This window comes from Cupressus sempervirens, chromosome 2, assembly GCF_028749045.1.
Source record: "Cupressus sempervirens isolate cs-2001-9-10 chromosome 2, ASM2874904v1, whole genome shotgun sequence".
NCBI lineage: Eukaryota > Viridiplantae > Streptophyta > Pinopsida > Cupressales > Cupressaceae > Cupressus > Cupressus sempervirens.
This window is the reverse complement of record NC_143119.1, coordinates 55,628,766-55,650,347: the sequence shown is the minus strand read 5'-3', so window position 1 is coordinate 55,650,347 and position 21,582 is coordinate 55,628,766. Positions and strand designations below refer to the sequence as shown.

At 34.4% G+C, this 21,582-nt stretch overlaps 1 protein-coding gene across 4 annotated transcripts in view; it reads right to left on the bottom strand.

Moving 5' to 3' along the window:
- Nucleotides 1–21,582, bottom strand: part of LOC149571036 (serine/threonine-protein kinase 12-like) — a 352,869-nt gene that overhangs the window by 75,220 nt on the left and 256,067 nt on the right. For all 4 annotated transcript variants that reach the window (XM_089808374.1, XM_089808379.1, XM_089808382.1 and 1 more), the window contains exon 10: nt 15,473–15,552. In XM_089808374.1, the coding sequence (XP_089664500.1) occupies nt 15,473–15,552 (80 nt within the window). The remainder of the gene's footprint in view (nt 1–15,472; nt 15,553–21,582) is intronic.

The window sequence follows — 21,582 nt, the reverse complement described above, 5'->3', positions numbered from 1 at the left end:
TATCGCACTCCTTGGAGTAGGTCATTCAAGGATAGCCTTCACTTTCTCTGAGTCCATTTTCAGACCTTCTATTGAGACTAGAAATCCTAGATACACCAGCGCCTTTACAAAGCTGCACTTCTTAAGGTTTATCAATAACTTTTCTTCCCTCAAATTATCAAACACTTTACCACTATGGATCAAATGCTCCTCCAATGTCTTACTAAAGATCAAGATAATATCTAGGTAAACAATGACAAACCTACCCAAAAAATGCTTCAGTACCTCATTCATGAGCCGCATGAAAGTGCTTGGTGCATTGGTTAGCCCAAAAGGCATGACTAACCACTCATACAGTCCTTCCCTTGTCTTGAAAGCAATCTTCCACTCATCACCTTCTCTGATATGAATCTGATGGTGCCCACTCTTTTGATCTATCTTTGTGAAATACGTAGCTCCACTTAAATAGTCCATAATATCATCCATCCTTAACAATGGAAATCTGTACTTGATTGTGATCTTGTTGATAGCACGAGAATCTATGCACATCCTCCATTCTCCATTCTTCTTTGATGCTAATATGACTGGGACTGCACATGTACTCAAACTCTCTTGAATCAACCCCTTCTGCAACAACTCATGAGCTTGTTTGTTTAACTTTTCACTTTTTGCTAGTGTCATTCTGTGCATTGCCTTGTTTGGAAAACTGGCTCTTGAAATCAAATCCATCTAGTGACTGATCTTCCTCCTTGGAGACAATTCATCAGGTACATTATCTGATACAATATTAGAAAAATTTCTCAACATATTTGCAACTTCTATAGGCACCTCCTCTACTTCTTCTTTACTATCTTTTGGAATTATAGAAAAACACATATGTTCACGCTTCATACCTTTGAGAAACTCTTTTCCATCAACAAAGCATATTCTGGCAGCTCTACATACCTTTTCTTCTTTATCCTTCAATGACTTCAACTTATGCTTCACTCCATCCTTGGTCAAAGCGTAGGTATTTTCTCACCCATCATGTACAACATGCTTGTCAAACTGCCATGACCTACCCTATAACATATCACATCTGTCCATAGGTATGATATCACATAGTACCTCATCCTGGTAGCTTCCAATCTTGAACTTTACTAAGTACTGTTCACTGACCATGACCTTGTGGTCATCTTGCACCCAAGCAATATGGTATGGACGCGGGTGTATTTGTCTCTTCAGCTTCAACTTCGTGACCATTGTTTCTAACATCAGATTGTCAATACTTCCAACATTAATGATCACATCACAACACTTATCTTCACATTTGCACCTTGTGTGAAACAGAATCCTTCGATCAGGTTCATTCTCACCACTCAGCAAGACTCCTCTTTCAACATCATCAAAATGTGAGGATTTGACATCTTCATCAACATGTGCAGCTCTTGCGTGGCCTACTATTCTTCGATTTGTCCTTCCTTGGCGCTGGGAATATTCAAATGCTCTATGCCCTTCTTCTTTGCAGTGAAAATATTTTCCATAGAAGTCTCCTCTTCCAGATCCGTGTCCTCTGCCTCTTCCTCTCTAATCTCTATTGTTTTGATTATGGAAAAAGTTGGAATTATTTCCCCTCTGGTTCTGACTGCTACTTCCAACCTCAACCTTGTTCTTCTAATCATCATTATGACCTCCATAAGATCATCTACCAGATCATCCACTGTGACCTCTTCCACTATTCTTGTTATCAAACTTTTTTCTTAGTTTCTCCTCAACCCATAGGGAAAACTGACATGCCTCCTCAATACTGGTCACTCGAACAAGACTCGTCCCATCCTAAATGCTTGGTCATAATCCATTAAGATAATAGGTGACTTTCTCTTTATCAGCTTCTGCATGGCCAGTTCTAACGAGAACTTGGTAGAATTCTTCAACATACTCTTGAACATATTTTCTCATTTGCTTCAACTCTTGCATTTTCTTCAATAGATCAAGCTCATAATCTATAGGAATGAACTATCGCTTCATTTTAGTTACCATCTGATCCCATCTAGTGATTTTGTCCTTTCCTCTTTTATTTCAATCCAACTGGATCTCCTGCCACCAAATATTTGCATGACCCTTTAGTGAATATCTAGATCTTCAATATCTTCATATTCAAAGTACTCTTCGAATTCATTAATCCAGCTGATCAATTCCTCTAGGTTGAGATTTCCCAAAATTGTGGAAACATCAAACTTAGGTCTTTTTCTAATACTGGAAATGGCCCTAAAAAGCTTTGCCTCCTTTAGGTTAAGAAATTCCTCTACAACATCTGAGTTCGCATTTGCATCTTCTCTTTCATCCTCACTTTCATCATCTCCTACAACAAGATTCATTCCTCTATGAATCTGTCCTTGCATTCCTTGCATTTGTCTCTAGAGGGTTCTAAAATCCTCCGGTGTAACACCTTCAACTCTTCCACCATGCTCTCTTCGTGGAGGCATTTTCGCACTCCTACTGAAACCCTAGTGCAAATTGCCTCACAATTGGTAATTTGTCTGCATGCTCAAGCCAAACCACAGTCTTGGTGGGAACTCCCTCACTGTCGACAATCTGTCCACACACTCAAGAACTCTAGCTCTGATACCACTTGGATGAAGGGTGCTCCCCTTAAACCATAAACTCATAACAGAAACAAATAAGCAACATAAAATGTGAGAACAAAATATGGACTTTTTATTTGCGCCACAAATGTGGAATTACAGGATTCACAAGTACAATATGCTAACCCACATGAGTGCCTTCATTACAATAATTTGCAAGACAAGTTGCAAACTATCACCCAGAGTTGTTCTAGACAATGTTCAGACCTTTCTTAAATAAGAAATTTTATGCCGCTTGGGAAGGTTCTAGATGCTCAAACTAATTACCTAGGGCCGACAGAGCCTAACAATACATATAGAGTCGACCAAATACATTTTTGAAATTTATTCTAGGAATTTTGGGTAGCCCAACTTTGAAAGGCCATAAGTCTCAAACCATTGATCTGATTGGCTATTATAACCACTTTTTGGAAATGTCAGCTCCTGATCTACAAACTTGGAACATTGCTAGCTCCCTATCGTCAAGTTTTTGTGGACCTTGTCCATGATGGAAGTATTGTCATTGTTGTCAAAGGCATGTGTGAGATGGATGGAAGTTGTTATCAATGTCAAAGAAATAATTAAGAAGCAAAGATATCAATAATCAAGGAAGCTATTAGTACTAAATAGATTATCTATCTGTATTAACATTGAAGTATAGAGTATAGATTGAGTGCATGTTAAAAGGAATGCAGTAATGTTATATACAACAACATGCATGAGTCATTAGTTTAACTAATGTTAACTAAGATACAGATTCAGTATTGATAGTATATATATATATATCCTATGGAGCATACACCGTGAAGAAAAGTAATCACAAATGTGAGAAGATATTTAAAGACTTCACACATATGGGCCATTGGATGATGGCTACAAAAGGAATAAAATCAACAAATGAAATTGAATTGGACAGAGTATCCACACATACAAACTACACATAGTAACAATAGTAAAACATTACTTAGATGCATAGGGATGTTATGAATAAACAACGATCACAATGAGCAGAGCATGTTCGTGATTTTCCTCTAATAAGTCAACTATTGACTTCACATTTATGGCATTCTAAATAAGATAAAATGATCTTGCGTATGTCCAAAAAATTCATAAAATCAATTAACGCTGAAACAAAGGGTGCGAAGGATGCTATCATTTCCAGCATACATAAGCAGCGATTAAAGTAAGACACTGTAGTTGTATACGAACAACGAATTCAGGGCCTCCGTAGCATGTGCATCCAAGCTTAAGGAATTGAGAGGGAACAAATTTGGCACAAAAATAAGTGTCAATACAACCCAACGAAATCTAGAGAATCCAAATATCTATAGGAGAATCCAAGACATAAAATTAATCAAATACAAAATATCTTCTCAGATCACTCAGCCATAGAGATTATGGGAAAATAAAGTTATAAAGTGAAGAAGACCTTGAAAAGAACATATCTACGTATTTTTATCAAGGAGCCTGATAAGTGCATCATTTGTGAAGAGACATTAATAGATATGCATGGGAAAACACTTCCAATAATATTTTAAGGCTAAGTATAATTTTTGTCGTTATAACTCTATAACCATTAAGATTGAAATTGGTATTACTCATATTGTTTATATCGAACGGATGAGTTCTCAAAGAATTTAAATAAACTAAAGAATGTGTTATAAATGACAAGGTGTTATCAAATGAAGTGACTATTAACATTTGAAACGTCACAACTTCATACGGGTGGAGATATAAATGAAGACTACTTTATTTTCAAAAAGGTAGTAAGTAGCTTGAAAATCTTGTGTGAAGGAAAAGAAATAAAATAGAATAAATAGGAGGAAAAGGGTAGAGCAGTAAAAGAAAAGAGATAGTAGAAAATATTCAGATGTACTATAGGTATGTGAATAATACAAGAGACATTAAGTAAGAAAGATTTCTGCTCTAATAAAGAGGATAGAAAGAAGAATTATCTAGATGTATTAGCGGAGAAATTTTGTAATCAAACTAAAAGAATATTACAGAGCTATGAGGACCATTAGAAGATTGTGTTTCTAGATTGGTGAAAAGAAATATAGCAGAGTCGGTGAAGAGATTTATAAATTATCCATCATCAGTTGGGCAAGAAACATTATCAAGGTGGAAGAGAAGTTTGTGAGTAGTGGTGCGGTGCTCATGAAGACAAGCAGAGGGAGTTGGAGCTTCCTGTAGGTTGGACCCTGCAAAGTGTGGGAGTCAGGGCTTCCAATGAGTCAGTGCTCATAAACATAGAAGTTGTAGCCTCTAGTAGGTTGGAGCCTAAAAATCATTGTAAAGGATCAAAGTTTATATAAAAGCATTTATTGTTGTGGTTTTCTCCCGCATTGGGTTTCCACATAAATCATTGTCTCATTGTGTTCATGTGCATAATTGTTTATTTCAGCATTTGAAGTTATTGTTTGGTTCAAAGTTTTAAAATGGAAAAATTGTTAATATATTGATTCACCCCCACACAACCCCCTCCCCTCTCAATATAATCGTGTGCTCAAGCCGGGCACTTAAAGGCCTCCAACAATGAGCCTGAAGATTTTTCCATTGAAAATCCACAATAACTTCTTCGATACTTAAGCTGGAGAAATGAGATTTTTATGGTAGGCTTATAACTCTAAAATGAACCTTCATGTAGAGAATCAGAACATTCTGAGCTTGTATGACAAACTTACTAAAAATGACAATCTCCCACAGATAGTAGCCACCCTGTCTACTACTCTTTATTAAAATATAAAAGACTGAAAATAAAATATTTTTGGGTGATGCAACATTGCTCTTATACCCAAGATGCTCTCTCTCTCTCTCTCTCTCTCTCTCTCTCTCTCTCTCTCTCTCTCTCTCTATATATATATATATATATATATATATATATATATATATATATATATATATATATATATATATATATATCAATATATATCAATATATACATGTACATGTATATATTGATATATACACATACATACATATATATATGTATGTATGTATGTATGTATGTATGTATATATGCATGTGTGTGTGTGTGTATATATATATATGTAGACATATACACTTCATGAGTTTCATCAATTTCAAAATCAGACCTGCTCTCTTCATCATGGTGCTAATGGACTTGGCTACCGAAAAATCTTCCTCAAACAATGGATTTGAAAACATAGTGAACTCATACATATCCCTTTCTACTTTCTCTTCAAACAATGGGTTTAGGTACATGGATAATTCAGGCATACTATCATGAGAACTTTCATCTGAATCAGCAAATGTTTCATCAAATAGTGTACTAATTTCATCCTTCTGGGAATCATCATCTTCTTGACCAGTAAGATATCTTCATCAACAATATATCCTAAGACTTCTTCATGTTCATATCTCGTATGCAATTCTATATCATCTTCACTATATGATTCTTCAGAATGATCATCTCTTTCATCCAGTACCACTTTAGAATGTACTGATTCATCACCAAATTAAGAACATTTTTCATCTTTGGATGAGATTATTGCTGCCACAATTCAGTGGCAGAGATCAACCAATTTAGAGTGCAAAATCTTAGAAGAATTCTTAGTTCATCCATGTCTCCCAAGTGTTAAAACCCATGGCACAAACTCCTCATCAAATCTAGAAATAATAAAATGATCAATAAATGGATCAACCCTTTTGAATGCATTTATAACTATCAAACCCAATTGGCCAACAACTTCCTCGATACTCTTTTTATGACTTGAAACAAAATATTGGCATTTAATTATTTTTTCCTTTGTCGCAATATTTCCCTCAGAACAAGCACCAAATCACTTTATAATTAAATAAACATTAAATGTACTTAAGCACTCTTATACTATAAACTTTTATATTTATAGCATTAATTAAATATAATTTAATTAAAGAATCTAAATTACTTTAAGAGCTCATTAATTTCTTTTAAGGACTCACTCCAAAACTGGAGGCTTACTACCTAGCTCAGACGCCAAGGTGCTTTGCTTAAAATATCACTAAGTGTAAACTTACTTACTATGAATAGTAAGTATCACACTAGAAGCTCTACTAATGCCCCCATTGCTCCATGCTATTACAAATAGTTTAGGTGCCCTTCTTAGAATAATAACCCTAACTTTCTCAAAATAGTAACTTACTACAAATAGTAAGTATGTTAATCTTGTAGAAGTTGTCAATCAAACTTCATAAAGCCAAGATCACTTGCATGTAAAGATAACCTATCACTAGAAAGAATGGAATAACAAAACAAGGTATTGGACTATAAAAATATGTAATATTATATTATTAGATCAAATTAATTAATAAACTATAGAATGATCAATCCTTATATGGGAGAAAAAGAGCCTACAATAAGAAACCCTAAAAAGTAATCATTTAATAATTAATATAATATAATATCACTAATACATAAAGTGATGTCTTAAGAGAGAAGCAAAGGTAACTTAATGATCAAGTCAAGATGGCTTGATAATTAAGTTATTTTTTTATTCTAACACCCCCTCTTCAGATGAGCAACAATGTGATGCAAGTAGAATAGCTCTTTGTCAAGGTAATGTAACAATAACTTTAGTAAGCTCCAAGACAAGGGTTATTTCGAAAGTCCCACCAGCAATCAAGTAGTTCAAGTATATGTCCCCAAAAGTCCACCTATCACAACCAACCCACTTGTTCCTACAGCCACACTCTAAGCTTCACCAAACCCTGATTGGACTCTTCACCTTCCAAGGCTATTACACTACCATTCCCTAGGATCTTTTACCATAGACTCCCCTTATGCATGTCAGAGGCTTTAGACATCGCAACCCAATTAGAATCAACCATTTTTGAGGTTGCAAACTCCATTCCAAATGCCCACAAAGAGGAAACCCAAAACATGCCTAAAAGATACCTAAAACCAATTAGCCTTCCTAATCAAGTTTTTGGGCACTAATTCAAAATCTTTCCAAATCACCCAAGGAATAAAATAGATATTCAAACACATATTTTTTTAGTTCTACAAGATAACAAAGATTTAGGTCTCAACCCACTTCTAAATTGCTAAACCACAAAACCCTAGATTTAAGGGTTTAAGACCTAGAATTAAGGAGTTCTCTGGTACAACACCTTTCACACCAATCCTACTCACCTAATGCCAATGCCAATCTCAATGTCAATGTTAATGTCAATGTTCAGAACTCACTATATGCACCTCAATGTATTCATTTCTTTGGATCATCACTTATATCACTTATGTATCAATGTACTAATATCACTGCTAGGGATTAGTCATGTATACATGTCTAACCTATTAGAATCGAGTTTGGCTTGAACATGGCAAGTGAAAATGTTATTGAAGGTTAAACCATATAGTAAAGTGGACTACCTCCCTTCCTACCAAAGAACTCCATTTTTCGTTGGGTTGCCCATGATTGGTTCAAACTCTAGGTACAATCCTATTGATAATAAAGAGCACCAAATCTAGGCAAATGCTCTTGAAATTATTATAAACTATTAACAGTTGTCCTCAACCAATGCAAAATGCAATGCAAAAAATCTGTATGCACATTCCATCAACAATTAAGTAACTATGAGTACTCTGCAAAACAAAACAATGACTTACATGCTATTATGGTAAGGAATCACACACAAATGCTCATTCCAAATCTTCATTGATACTTCAAATTGTCTTCTCCTCTACATTTTCAAGTGTGGCAGATGGTCCTTGACCTTCCATGAAGACATCTCCACAAGGAAACCTAAGGGTGATTGTTCATCTTCACAAGTTGGCAAAATGCAACTTTTGTAATTTTGCAACATTTTATGGATTTTCCAACATAACCAATTAAGACCCATATAACTATGACCAAAGGGTCCCAATGGCACACCAAAACACAAAATTTCATCATGTGATCAAAATTGAGGAAGATCTGACCTTTGACTAGCATTGACCCAATTTGACCAAGTGGCTAACATAGCCTTATTGTGACAAAACATACTCAAATGACTTCATAACAACGTGAATTGACTTCATTACATTTGTAACATGTAATAACATCTTAAGACCAACTATCACACAAAAATTCGAAGGAGATGATGACGAACATGAATGATGCTCATGCACCACAATGCAGCTACAAAAAATGCAAGAAAAACAAGAAAACTATGACGCTGAAAGAAAACTTGGGTCCCAAAAACATGGTCTAATGAGATATCCAATTAAAACCAAATCTCTTTAAAGTGGAGAAATAGAAAAAATCACATGGGAAAAACTCTACTCCAAAAAGAGATGAAAACTATTGAAGGACAACAAAAGTCTCCAAACTAGAAAAATGTCCTTGAAAATAAGAACAAAAGAATGATCATGTAGAACCTAAATGAAGCATGAACAAGTTGTAAAACACCGTCGAAAAGTAATTGTTGATTTGAAAAACCTCCATTAAGGTGGAATGTGACCAGGTAGAGAAGATTATAATCTACAAGAGTGCCCTCAAATGACACTACTGGAATTGGGAGACAAATAAAGGAAAATAACTGAACTTGAAGATGTAGATCACATAAAACACCAAAACTTGAAGAGTTGATCAATTGAACATGGAAGGTTGCCTCCAAAATAGGAATGAAAGAGTGTCCATATGGTAAATGATCCATCTCACCGAAATGCATAATTATCCATCCATTGGATCTGCCTACTACATAAGAACAAATATACATAGCTCACTCCAATGAACAAAGGAAGCATTAGTAGAACCAAACAAGAAAAGAAGTATAAAATGTCTGCACCACAACAATGGGCTTAAGACCAACTTTTCAACAATATCTTGTTTGCGTTAAACATAGTTTGTATGAGCAAGATACAACCAAAAAAAACCAGGTGACCTCCTTAAGGGCCACAAGGGCTTAAAAAGTTGTTGATGTAGTGATGATGTCAGCGAATCCATGTCTTAAATTTGACGGTTGTATGGCCATCACATGTAAATAAACTTGGAATGTAGCATTAACGTGGCATCTGCTAATGTCGCACGCACTGGGGTGACTAACCATGTGCGGACTTAGGTGTTGATGTGGCATGCTGGGACCACTTGAGCTAATGTGGCAAACATTGCACGTGCATTCACATGGTGCGATATGGTAGTGTCTACATAGCGTGTAGGGCCCTATAGTCTGACCATGTGTGTCAATGCTCATGCATCCTTTGTTGACATAGGCCTAGGTGGCAAGCAGATTGTGTCAAGCCTCCACAAGTGATACGGTATGGTCAACACCCTTTTAAAAAGGTGTGCTTTCTTTAAAAAGTATCTAGTCTTTTTAATAATAGGACATACACATGCACTTTTTTTAAAGTGCTTTTTTTTTTTGGAGATATTTTTTTTCAAAAATGCCTAGAGAAATTTTTTAATTAATTTTTTGATAAAAATAAATCATTTTCTCAAGAAGCATGCCTAAGTGGCAATTTTGTTTTGTGTTAGCAATCAACAATGTCCAAATTTGACGAACTTTATATGAAAATAGGGATGTTTGAGTGCTATGAACTCAACGGGAGGTCCGTTTGGGCTAAAAATGCTTTGGAAAATAGGTGTTCTCCTATTTCATAAAAACTCAAATAAAATTGTGATTTGTCAAAGCAAACCCCCATACTTAAAAAACTCTTCAAAAAATCAGAACAAGTTGTAGTAGGTCAACACTTTGATACCATGTAGAAGTTGTCAATCCAAATTCATGAATCCAAGATCACTTGCACGCAAAGATACCGCGAATAATGGAATAACAAAGCAAGGGTTTTGGCTCTAAAAATATGGAAAATTATATTATCATATCAAACAAATTAATAAAGTATACAATGATCTACCCTTATATAGGATATTGAGAGTCTAAAATAAGAAACTAGATTAAAAGTGTCACTAATGCATTAAGTGATATTTTAATAGATAAGTAAAGGTAATTTAACGATCAAGTCGAGATGACTTAATAATTAAAATATTCCTTTATTCTAACAAACTAACTCAAACAAAGAGCAACCTTGAACATCCCCAACCACTTGAGTGGGAAAGTAACCTCTAGCTTGATTATTGGGACCTACTAACCAACTGATTATCCTGTGAAACCTTTGTAGGTCAATTCTCACTACAACTTGAGGTGAGCTATAATTGGGACCTTACAAAAACTATGACAAACATATTGTTTGTATTGATCTTCTTACAAATTCTAGAGGCACCAACCCCTAACTTAGTAAAGATTTCTCTTTAAAGAATTATGCTTTACTGTCTTCTTCAATTTGCTATAATTCTCCTCTTATTTGCTACATTGCTCTTTTCAATATGCTATAAGTTGATCATAAATCCACCACAAAACTAATTTCAAATCTTGGTAAAAGTATGATTATAAATGTGTCATAAACCTCCTCACAATCTCCTCATAAATCTACAATTAATCTTCATAACCTGCTCTTCATAAATCAAAAAATAATCTTCACGAACCTCGTGTATATGATGTATCTACCCTTTTTAACTCCACAACACACGCCTTTCATCGCTCATACTTCTCTCATCGCTCATACTTCTCTCTTTTTTATATATACATACTCATTGAAGGGACATACCCTTCAAATAGATATCTCTAAAAGAGACATGTCTTTTTATAAACACAACTCTTCACCAAAAAAATCACCCCCTTAAAAAACTTATGTTTATCACTGTTCTTTGAATTAACTTGTAATTTATGGTTGCACCTTCCAATATCTTAATCTAACCTTCCAAATACAATCATTGTTTAACAGAACCAGCTAATTTTTTTCTGCTTTATGTTTATTACTAAACAAAAATTTATGCTCTTTCATGCACTACTTCAGGTACAGATCTTGTTGTCGTTTCTTTTGCATATCATATAAATGCTGTCTTAGCTTTTTTCTTATTCAATTATTTTCCTATAGTATATCCAGTCTTCTTATTGTTTGTTGTGTTTTCTGGGCAGATTGTGTTCTTTTTTTTCATCAACATTGATGCAAAAAAGAACACAATCTTCCCAAAAAAAACACATCAAACATTGTTATCGATTGTGGAAAACTACTATCTTCTATTAATGCGATCAGATTTCCACAATCCATCTTAGTTATGTTGATCAGTTTTCTGGATTAGATTGTGTGGAGATTTTTGTCATCAACATTTCAAATCACACTACGTGATCCATCATCAGGATGAGAGAGCAGGAGATGTCTTATTATTGTTTATCACTAACAAATGTTTTGTCTTGTTTACTGTTTTGTCCTATATGTTATTATCAATTATGTCTTATTGTTTATCAGTAAAAAATGTTTTGTCTTATATGCTATTATGTCTTATTGTTTATCACTAACAAATGGTTTTTCTAATAAATCCAAATCGATGCTTTATGATGATTTCCTTAAAGGTCTTTAACAGAATCACTAACAATTTTATTATTTATCTCCTCATAAAATGATTTTGATGACCTTTTTTCCTTTGTATGTTCAACATGAAAAACCCTTTTTAATGTGGAATTAAATATGGTAAATAGAGCTGTTCATATCTTTGTCTTTGCAAGAGTCTTATTCATCAATAATATTCTTTCATGTGCTATTTATATGTGATGACAAATTTTCAACATTGATGTCCCTATGTGCAAGAGATGTTTCCTGACAGCACCATGTCTATAGGAGATCATTGTAACTCCTTGGATGGATGGAATGCCTGCAGGACCACATTGAACACCTGCAAGTGTAGCCCTCACAACCAAGCTGGTCTTTGGCTTAGTAGTATCAAAGTTGATGTCTTGAGGTTGAGACCTACAAAGAGCGGTGGGCATGTAATGAGCCAGTGGACGGGAGACATCCGTTGATAGCTATGTCTCTACATGGATCGTTGCAAATTCTTTGATGCTCTGGTTGAATGCCTTTGGGTGTTGCCATCCCCACCAAGCAGGCATTTTAGTACAGTAAGGGCTTCATAGTGAGGGTGGCACCCAAAGGCATTAAAAGATGCACTGTAGGCATTCTACATGAGCATCAAAGGATTTAAGATGCCCCCAAATACACGTGCAGGTTTCTACAGCAAATCTCCTGTGCATAGGGACATCATGCACATTTAACTTTGTTTAGCATGAGAGTATGTATTCAACTAATGACACACAAGCTTACATTCAAGTTGAAAAGGTCAATAACTGTTGGTTGCTTATTAGTAAATATGATAGTATATTAATAAAATATAGCAGTACAAGAGACTACAACTTTTTTGAAAGGTCTAACTAGCAAAACAAAGAAGCAACATAAGAATGTGAATAAGAAGCAAGTCTCCCTGAGAAGACAAAAATCTCCCCAAAAAATAAAGCCCTTCCTAAAAAGCACCTACTATACAGATGAGAAACTAAGAAATTAAATAATAGAAGTTACAAAACAGAAGGTGGAAAGGAACCACACAAAACAATAAAAGAAAAACCAATGTGGTCAAAAGAAAGTGGTGAGACCCATTGGTTTCAACTTAGATTGATGTCCTACCCATAGGGACAGACATAGTGGGCAGGGTACAAACACTCCTACTACCTATCAGTCAGTCTCTATGTTTCTTCCTCACTGCTGAAGGCCTGCCAGCACCATGGTCCTCTACATTCTTTAGTTTTTTACAGTTCTTTGGGACGAGAGCAATCAAAGTTCTCTTCAATGTCAGTGTGAGATCTTTCAAGATATCAATAAAGAAAATCTATGCTTAACCTTGCTGAGCATCTACCTTCTATCCTTTCGAGAATCTTTGTGTGCCATCCTCAAAAGTTAGCACTTGGTGTCTTTAGGACCCTTTAGATCCCATTTTAGTGATTTCAATATCCAAATGTCTTTATGCTTGATTTCCTGCATCTTTCATTTACTCTCCTTGAAACTTTTCGCACTTCCCTAGACTCGCACCAACCTTGATTTTAGAAATGTTGGGACTAGGTCGCCTAAGTCAGCCTTGTCTTGCACAACGTTGACCAAGTTGGCATTGTCCTTGGGTATTGCATTTAAGTGGGCTTTGGGCCCAATGTGGGGGTGTTTTATTTTCGATCTTTATTTGTAGTCGACCTGACAATATTGAATCTTGAAATGAGTATAAAAGGACATCAAGACCTCTTATTTTAGCATCCATTATTATGCAATTGATCCACTAGTTTACATCTGCAAGCAATCATAGAAGGTGCAAGGTCTCTATCAAGCATTCAAGTTGTGTTACGCAATTGAGGATTTGGATTCAAGATTTGAAGGCAAGCATCCAATTTAAGATCTCCAAGTCTCCACTTCTTCAAGATCCATTCTAAGAGAAGAAAATCTTCTAGCATCACTGCAAATTTCTCTCCCATGATGGCCATGCAGAGGAATTCTCAAGCAAGCAGAAAAACAGATTTCAATCATACATCCATTCAAGATCTAGGATTGCCAATTGTAGATCAATGCATTTGTAAAGGCATCCTTGATTCTACACATTTGAAGCATCTTTCTGGATTTGACTGATTTCCACATCCATCCATGAGGGTTTTTTCGTGCAAAGTAAAACTGACATTTATCTTGTTCACATCACTTTCCTCATGTGATTTCTATTTCATTTCAAGGTTTATTCCTATACAGGAGCTTGACCAAGGAAATCCCTTTACACAACTTTCCGTCTTCTCTTTGTGTGCATGACCAGGTTTTCGGAGTTTTGGATCCGGATTTCAGGAGTTACAGAAACAGTTGCTGGTCCTTGACAGAATTCATCAGATTTTGAGTTTCTAATTTTCTGGACTAGGTCAACTTTCTCCAAAGTGTCCTTTGCATCTGAAATGTTCATAGTCACAAGTTACAGGGGCAGAGTTCCATATCCAGAAGCATATTTGATTCCGACAGCTCTACAACAGTCAAAACCAAATCTGAATTTCATTTTTTCTCTCCTAGCTTCAAGGTAAGTTCAGTCCTCCTCTTTTCGTCTTGAACTTACTTTTTTACATCACATGTGATATCATATCTTGTTAGCTTTGATTTTTTTTGTCATAGCATCAAATTCCTTTCATACAGTTCCATATCATTTTATATATCATATGCATTTTGTCATTAAAGGAACCCATCCCCAAACACACTCCATTTTGAAATCTTGATCTTCCATTAACACCCCTTCATCCTTTTGGGTTGTGCTAATTTGCTTTGGATTCAAGGATGAGCCATTTGGGGGTGTTTCTAATGTATCCTAATCCTAACCATTTGATTTGGTGAGTAATCTTCCTTCATAGCATTGCTCACCATTTCAAATGATGCACTTTGCATGGTTTTAGAATCTTGTTCCCTAACAATTTCATCTTAGTTGATTGCTATCAATAATATTGTTTCATTTACAGTTCAAGTTGAATATTTTTGTTGATGCAAATCAGCTAATCTTTACATGAGTTAGTAAATAGTCTTGTTGTTCACATGCATAAACAAAAAAAGAAAACGGTAACATAAGTACCTCATTCTTGTGCCTGTACATCCAAGTTTGAAAATATAGCTTTAGAATGTTTTTAAACATCTTGTTTACTTACAAAACCCTATGAGGATAAAATTAAAATTCTACAGTGGGCAAGCTACAAAACTAGTATATTTGTGTTCTGATTTAAGGGTAAATTAAATCAAGGAGCTTTCCATGCAAATTTGAATACTAGATTTACTGGCACAGTGTTCTAGTTAAATTGTCTTGAAAGAGAAATTAAAATGTCAACTCTACTATAAAATACAAAATTATTTTTGGTATAATGATTTGTCATAGAAATGCTAATACTAATATTTTCATCGGTAACTTTGTCCTACAACACTTAATATGCTTAAATAACATACTATTTACAAGTATAAATCAACAAAATAACATGTCCTAGTAAAAAATAATTTATTTTTCTATGCATTACCATATATTCCTCACCTCAAAAAGTATATGTGCAAACAACAAGACATCTGCTTCTGTATCGTAAAGTTCATTTGAGATATTCTTTGGTGTCATAGCTGTACAATGTAAGTTAATTCATATCAAAACCTATGGAATAAAAAATAAACACGAATATAATCAAAAGCATAATGTCAATCATGTATGTTGTAAATGTAGTGCCACAAACAACGAGAAACACTGTTGAAGAAGCAATGAGTCAAAACCAAGACAATTCTTAAAGTTTTTTTTTAGATTGGCAAAACATTTTGAGATTAAATCAGCAAACCAAAAGAAAAGATTTTTTCAATTAATTGGGATTTAGTCAAGAAAATATCAGGAAATTAAACTATGCATAAAAATTCATGTGAGTAAAAATAACTTTTAATTCCATGTAAAATGAAGACTAAAGTGCGATTTTACTAATAAAAGGAGATTAAATAACATTTTTTATAAAACCATGTTTTTTTAATGCCTCAGAATCATGACTAAATATGCAAACAAATAAGATATTAGAATCAGATCGGATCACTATCAAGCTGAGATTATTCACAAGTGACATTTTTTTCCAAAATTTTGCTACTATGGTTACTATAGATATTTCTATCTCTAGTTAAATGGAAAATAACTATTTTGGCTGAATAGAAGGCTGTATATTCTACAGAGTACTCTGAAGTCAATACAGTATTAAATTATAAGAGTATTTGATTCAAATATAAAAATATGTTTCCCAATGCAGAGCATGCAATATATTTTGTTAAGAACTCCACATGATCCAGAATAGTGCAAAAATATAAACTAATACAAGCATAATATAATCTATTAGAATGGTAGCATTCAATAAATTTAGGAGCCATACCAATATAGTGTTTGGAATTGAAAGGCCACTTTGAAGGCAAGTATTCGACACTAGAGCATATTTAAAATTATTAATTGGGAGGACCTAGGTAGCTAAACTACGATAAGAAAAAATAAAATGAGTAAATTATAGTATGCAATTTGACTCATCGCCACTTAAAAATGTGTATTATTGTAAGGTCCTGCTCCAGAGAATAGGAATAATATCTAATAGTTCACCAGTTCCTATTATAGAATGTATATCAACCAGAACAATGCAACAACTTTCAGTACAGAAATCAACAAAACATCTAATACAATTATCATAGTACCAAGATATGTGAGGGAAACCGGTGTTCTTTTTATTTATTACCAAAAAGCAACAAGTACATCATTCATATTCCAAAGTTCTTAAATAGAGGTCGGTTGATTAGAAAGACCAACCGACACATCCCCTCACTAACAACTACCCAACCCCAAACTAACTATTTTTTTTGTTTGTTCTTGCAAATCTTTGTCATTTCCATTTTCAAATTTGCATCTCTTTTTGTGTGCATGAAATTGCTCCTATTCTTCCGTCTACTTCTCTAGGTTGCATATGCAAAGTCTCACTTACTTGCATATGCAGTCAGGGATAAAATCTCATTCTAAAGAAAAGGCAGGCTCTTTATTTCCCCTCATGCGAATGTAAATATAAATCCCAGCATCATGCATTTCATTAACCTCCATATGGCTGCCCTATGGTGAAATATAATTTCCCACATGCTTGCCGGATACGTAGCATGACTTATGGCTATTAAAGCATGCTATGTTTCCATTTCATTACACTTCATTCCTCACTTACACATTTTAAAGTTCACTGTCCGCACATGCAATCCACTCCAAAAAACCAGTTTTGGCTATTCTAGCCACTTTTGAGCCATTCTGAGCTTAACCCATTTGCAAACTCACTGTTAGCAATTATCCCATACTTTTCCTATTCATACTTTGCCCAAATCCATGTTTTTACACATCAAAAGCGAGAAATGGACCCATCTATCCTTGAAAGAATATATGTTGGTTTTTTTGGAAACTCAATAGCAACAACATGCATAACCCCAAACATGCAAAGAAGAGGAACGCAAAGCAAAAGTAATCACATAATGGATTTTACAATGAGATGAGAGAATGATTGAATATATAAAATGTTTTCAAAATGGACATGAAAAGAAACAAATGTGTTTTTTGAGAGACAATCACCATTACACTTGTTACCTAGGGTTTTGAAACCCTAAATATTACTGCTCCTAAAATTTAAAAAATTAAAATACTGTCAAAGTAAAATCATTATAAATTATTTTGCACTATATTTAATTATTTAAATAATTAAATATTACTACATGCAAAATAATTAAATATCAAACTTCTAAGGTAGTATGATCTTTCACATAATTAATTCCAAAAGAATAATTATTACTATTGTAGCCTGATCATGAAAGTAAAAATGATAAATGGTAAGTTGGTGGGGGTAAGGTGACTTGAAAACAGAATTTGAAATAATTAATTCTTTTAAGAGAATTAATTATTATTGTAATGTGAGATATTTGGGAAAACTTGTACAAAGAAAATATTGGGAAATAGGTTAAATTGGAAAAGAAATGTAAAATAATTAATTCTTTAATAAGAATTAATTATTGTAGTAATGTGCCCGAGAAGACAAAATTAGTTCGGTAAGAAGTTGTGGTGGTTGTCAAACTTCTTTGGGAAATTATTTAATGGGGGAAAATCAATTGTAAAGGGTTCTTCTTTTTCGGTTCTGGAGTTCTATACCTATAAGAAGACGGAGAAGGATATTTTCTGAATGTAACAGGGAGTGTAGAGAGTTGATTTCTTTTGTTTTTTGCATCTGATTGTAATGGTAGGGACAAAATAATTTTGTAGTTATTTTTGTTATGTTTTAGAAATTTAAAGGAACATTTGTATGTTAGATCTTGAGGTCTGGATATTTATTTTTTGAAAGAGGAAGATCTTATAGTCCTTTCTATCCTATTTCAAATATAGTCCTGTGTTGTTGTCTTTTGCAAATTGATATGTTTGATTCTCTCTATTCTCTTCTAGTAACGTGAAAGACTCGATAGGTGGTCCTATGGCCATCTATTTATCTTTCTTTCATTATCTCATTGTAAACCTTGTAATCGCATTCACTCCATGATGGACGAATTCAAGTTAAAGATACGTGTTGTTATTTACATTCATTGAATATCCTTTCATGAGGGAGTTGTACCTCTCAATTCAGAGGAGAGTTATCAATCAATGATAACTCATCCAACTATTAGTGCATTTTGTTCTTCTTTTCGGGCATATCGAGTCATTATCTACATTTCTCTTTGAGGGGCAAAATCTGTTTACTAATAGATTTTTGGCTACTCTACTAGGGATAGAAAGTGAAGTTCCAATGCTTTCCTTTCCTTGGATATTTGAAGGTTACCTCCCCGAAGATAGAGGTTGGCGACTCTAATCTATTTGGTAAAAGAAGTCTAGTATAAACATGGCCTTGACTCCAACTCAACCATGGCAGCCGCATTATGGTCCTTTTGGTCTACCTCATCTCATAGTTATGCCCGCCGGATCAAAAAAATACTTTCCTGAGTATGCCGAAGGGGGTGATCAAGATCCGGACAACCACATTCGAGCATTAAATACAGCCGATGGGGTTCTTGGTGTTTTAGAAGAAGATTTTTATGTTCGCCTATTTGTTAAATCCTTTGTTGGTGATTTTGCTATTTGGTTTCAGCATTTGGAAGATGGGTGCGTCACTGGTTGGAGTGTGCTAGAAAGTAAATTCCTTGCGAGATTTAAACCAGTAGTCAATGTGGCCTACCAATTATGCCAACTCTTTAAAATTCAGAAAGTAGAAGATTAAGAGATAAGAAGCTTTGTGGATAGATTCAGCTGAACCTTGACAAAGATTCCACAAGTTGACCAGCCGAGCCAAGCTAACTACTTGTCAATCTTTCTTGCAGCATTACATCTAGAAGTCCATTTTCATCTCAAAAGGAGTAAGGTATGTGACCTTGAAATTGTTAAGCAAGAGGCTGTTAGAATTGAGGATGATTTATTTTTATCCGGTTGGTTGCAACAAAAGAACCTCACGAAAGTCTCAGGTACAAATCTGAAACTAAAAGATGGACCTACAAGTGATAAGTCTAAGCCCTCAATGGATGGTTGTGATAAGCCTTCACGGAAAAGAGGTTGCCTCCATGAACAATAGTATCATTCGGAGGTAAAACCAAACTGAAAAAGTTTATTCTCAAATGAGCAAAACCAGCATCTTCTTTTTCTGATTATCAAATTACGACAATCTTTGGTACATAAGATTTAGTAATGCCTCCTTTGTTTAAAAGCAATCCTCATGATACAATGGGATCATATTACCTGCATGTCGAATATGATGATGAGGATTCTAAAAAAATTGGTTCACACATTGAGAATAATAGCGAACATATTTCCCAATCAGATGATTCTATGAATCATCTGAATATGCCTCTTATAGAGGAAGAGCCAACTAAAAATGATGATCAAGAAAATATAACAGATCAGCATGACCAATAAGAGACCTACAAAGAAGAAGGAAAAGGCATTTTTCAATTTGATGAGCATGAATTTGTTGTTGAGAAATCCAATGAAAGTATGTTAGTAGAAGTTTCTTATTCTAAATTGGAGTCTTTTAAATTTAATACTTCTAACATATTTTAAACTAGTGGTTTTGATCAAAGAAGTATGACAAATCAACACAACCAAGATATACATCGTGGTAATAACACTAAAATTATAGTCCTTGCTTGCTGATTATGAACGTTTTCAGTTTCATCTCTTGGAGACTAATGAAGCATTGCTACAGCCTAAAGCACCAAAGGCTCTTGAGGAAGCTGAAGTTGCAGGGGATTTGATAAAAAGAGTAGCATTTCTAAAGTCTTTCTATGGTGCTATCCTTATCCACAGAAAATCTCCCATGAAAGAGTCAGAAAAAGAAATCGGTGGAATGGGATTTATGCAAGAAAAGGATACTGAAAGAAAACCAAATAATAGCCAAGAAGCGAAAAAGGATCCATTTGTTTTTCAGAACCCTACAGTTCTCTCCTCAACATCACCCTTGGAGGAATCAATGCAACAATGAAAGGATCAAGGTATGGAAGAGTTTGTTAGAATTTCAAATACAGTTATGGAAAATTCTATGCAAGACTTTGGTTTCATATTTCACCATGAAGAAATTCATGCTATTCATGAGAACACTCTTGAATCTGTGTTTATTTTTCCACCCCTACCTTGCCTTGTTAAAGGGAAAAACCTTTACACTTTGGTTGTTTTTAGTTTACCTTTGAAAAATTTGCTTCCATTCTATTAAAAGTTGGTTTGGAAAGGCTCATACTCTTTCCAGCCTATAAATGGTCATATTTAGATTTTAGGTTTTGTCCTCTCCCTTGTAAATAACCATCTCCATTCTGCAATTTTGGCTTGCTTGTTTCCTGTTTTGTTTTGCTGTTGTTTCCATCCAATAAAGTTTCATCATCTTGAACCTTCCTCCTTTTTTTGAGTCAGTCCATATTTTGAAAGATTTCCAGAAATAAAGGCCCTTTTCATTGATTGGCAAAATCATGCACTCATCTATTTTCACTACCTAAAGCTGCCAACACCCGGTGGTTCCTTTCACTTCAGAAGCAAACATATATATATATATATATATATATATATATATATATATATATATATATATATATATATATATATATATATATATATATATATATATTCCAAGGCAATTTTTCAAAAGTCAATGCCCACAAGCTGAGCTTTTCTGCATTTGTATTTAGGGGTGCTAGAGCTTTTGAAAATATTTAGGGTTGGAGGTCCCCGTCACAAAGTCATATTAAAATTTGATGACTGTTCTTTAGTCTTATGTGACTCTATCAAACTTGCAAATTTAGTGAGTCAAGGTTCAGATTCAAGTTCAGATTCTGATATGCGGATTCAAGAACACTCAGTTTGTGGATGTTAGTTGCAACAGAAGATTAATTAGAAGTTAAGATGCTTCTTGAATATGGAATCATGGTTATGGTATACCCTTCTAATTAACAAGATAGATGAATCTTCTCAAATGGAAGTCATTTGTTCATAAATAAAAGAATTTGTTTTGGATGCCCATGAAAATGTAGGATGACTGTGCCGTGTTTATCAAGTGTTCACAGCAACTCCCACTTTTAATAAGCATGATGAAAAGCTTGCCTAACATATTT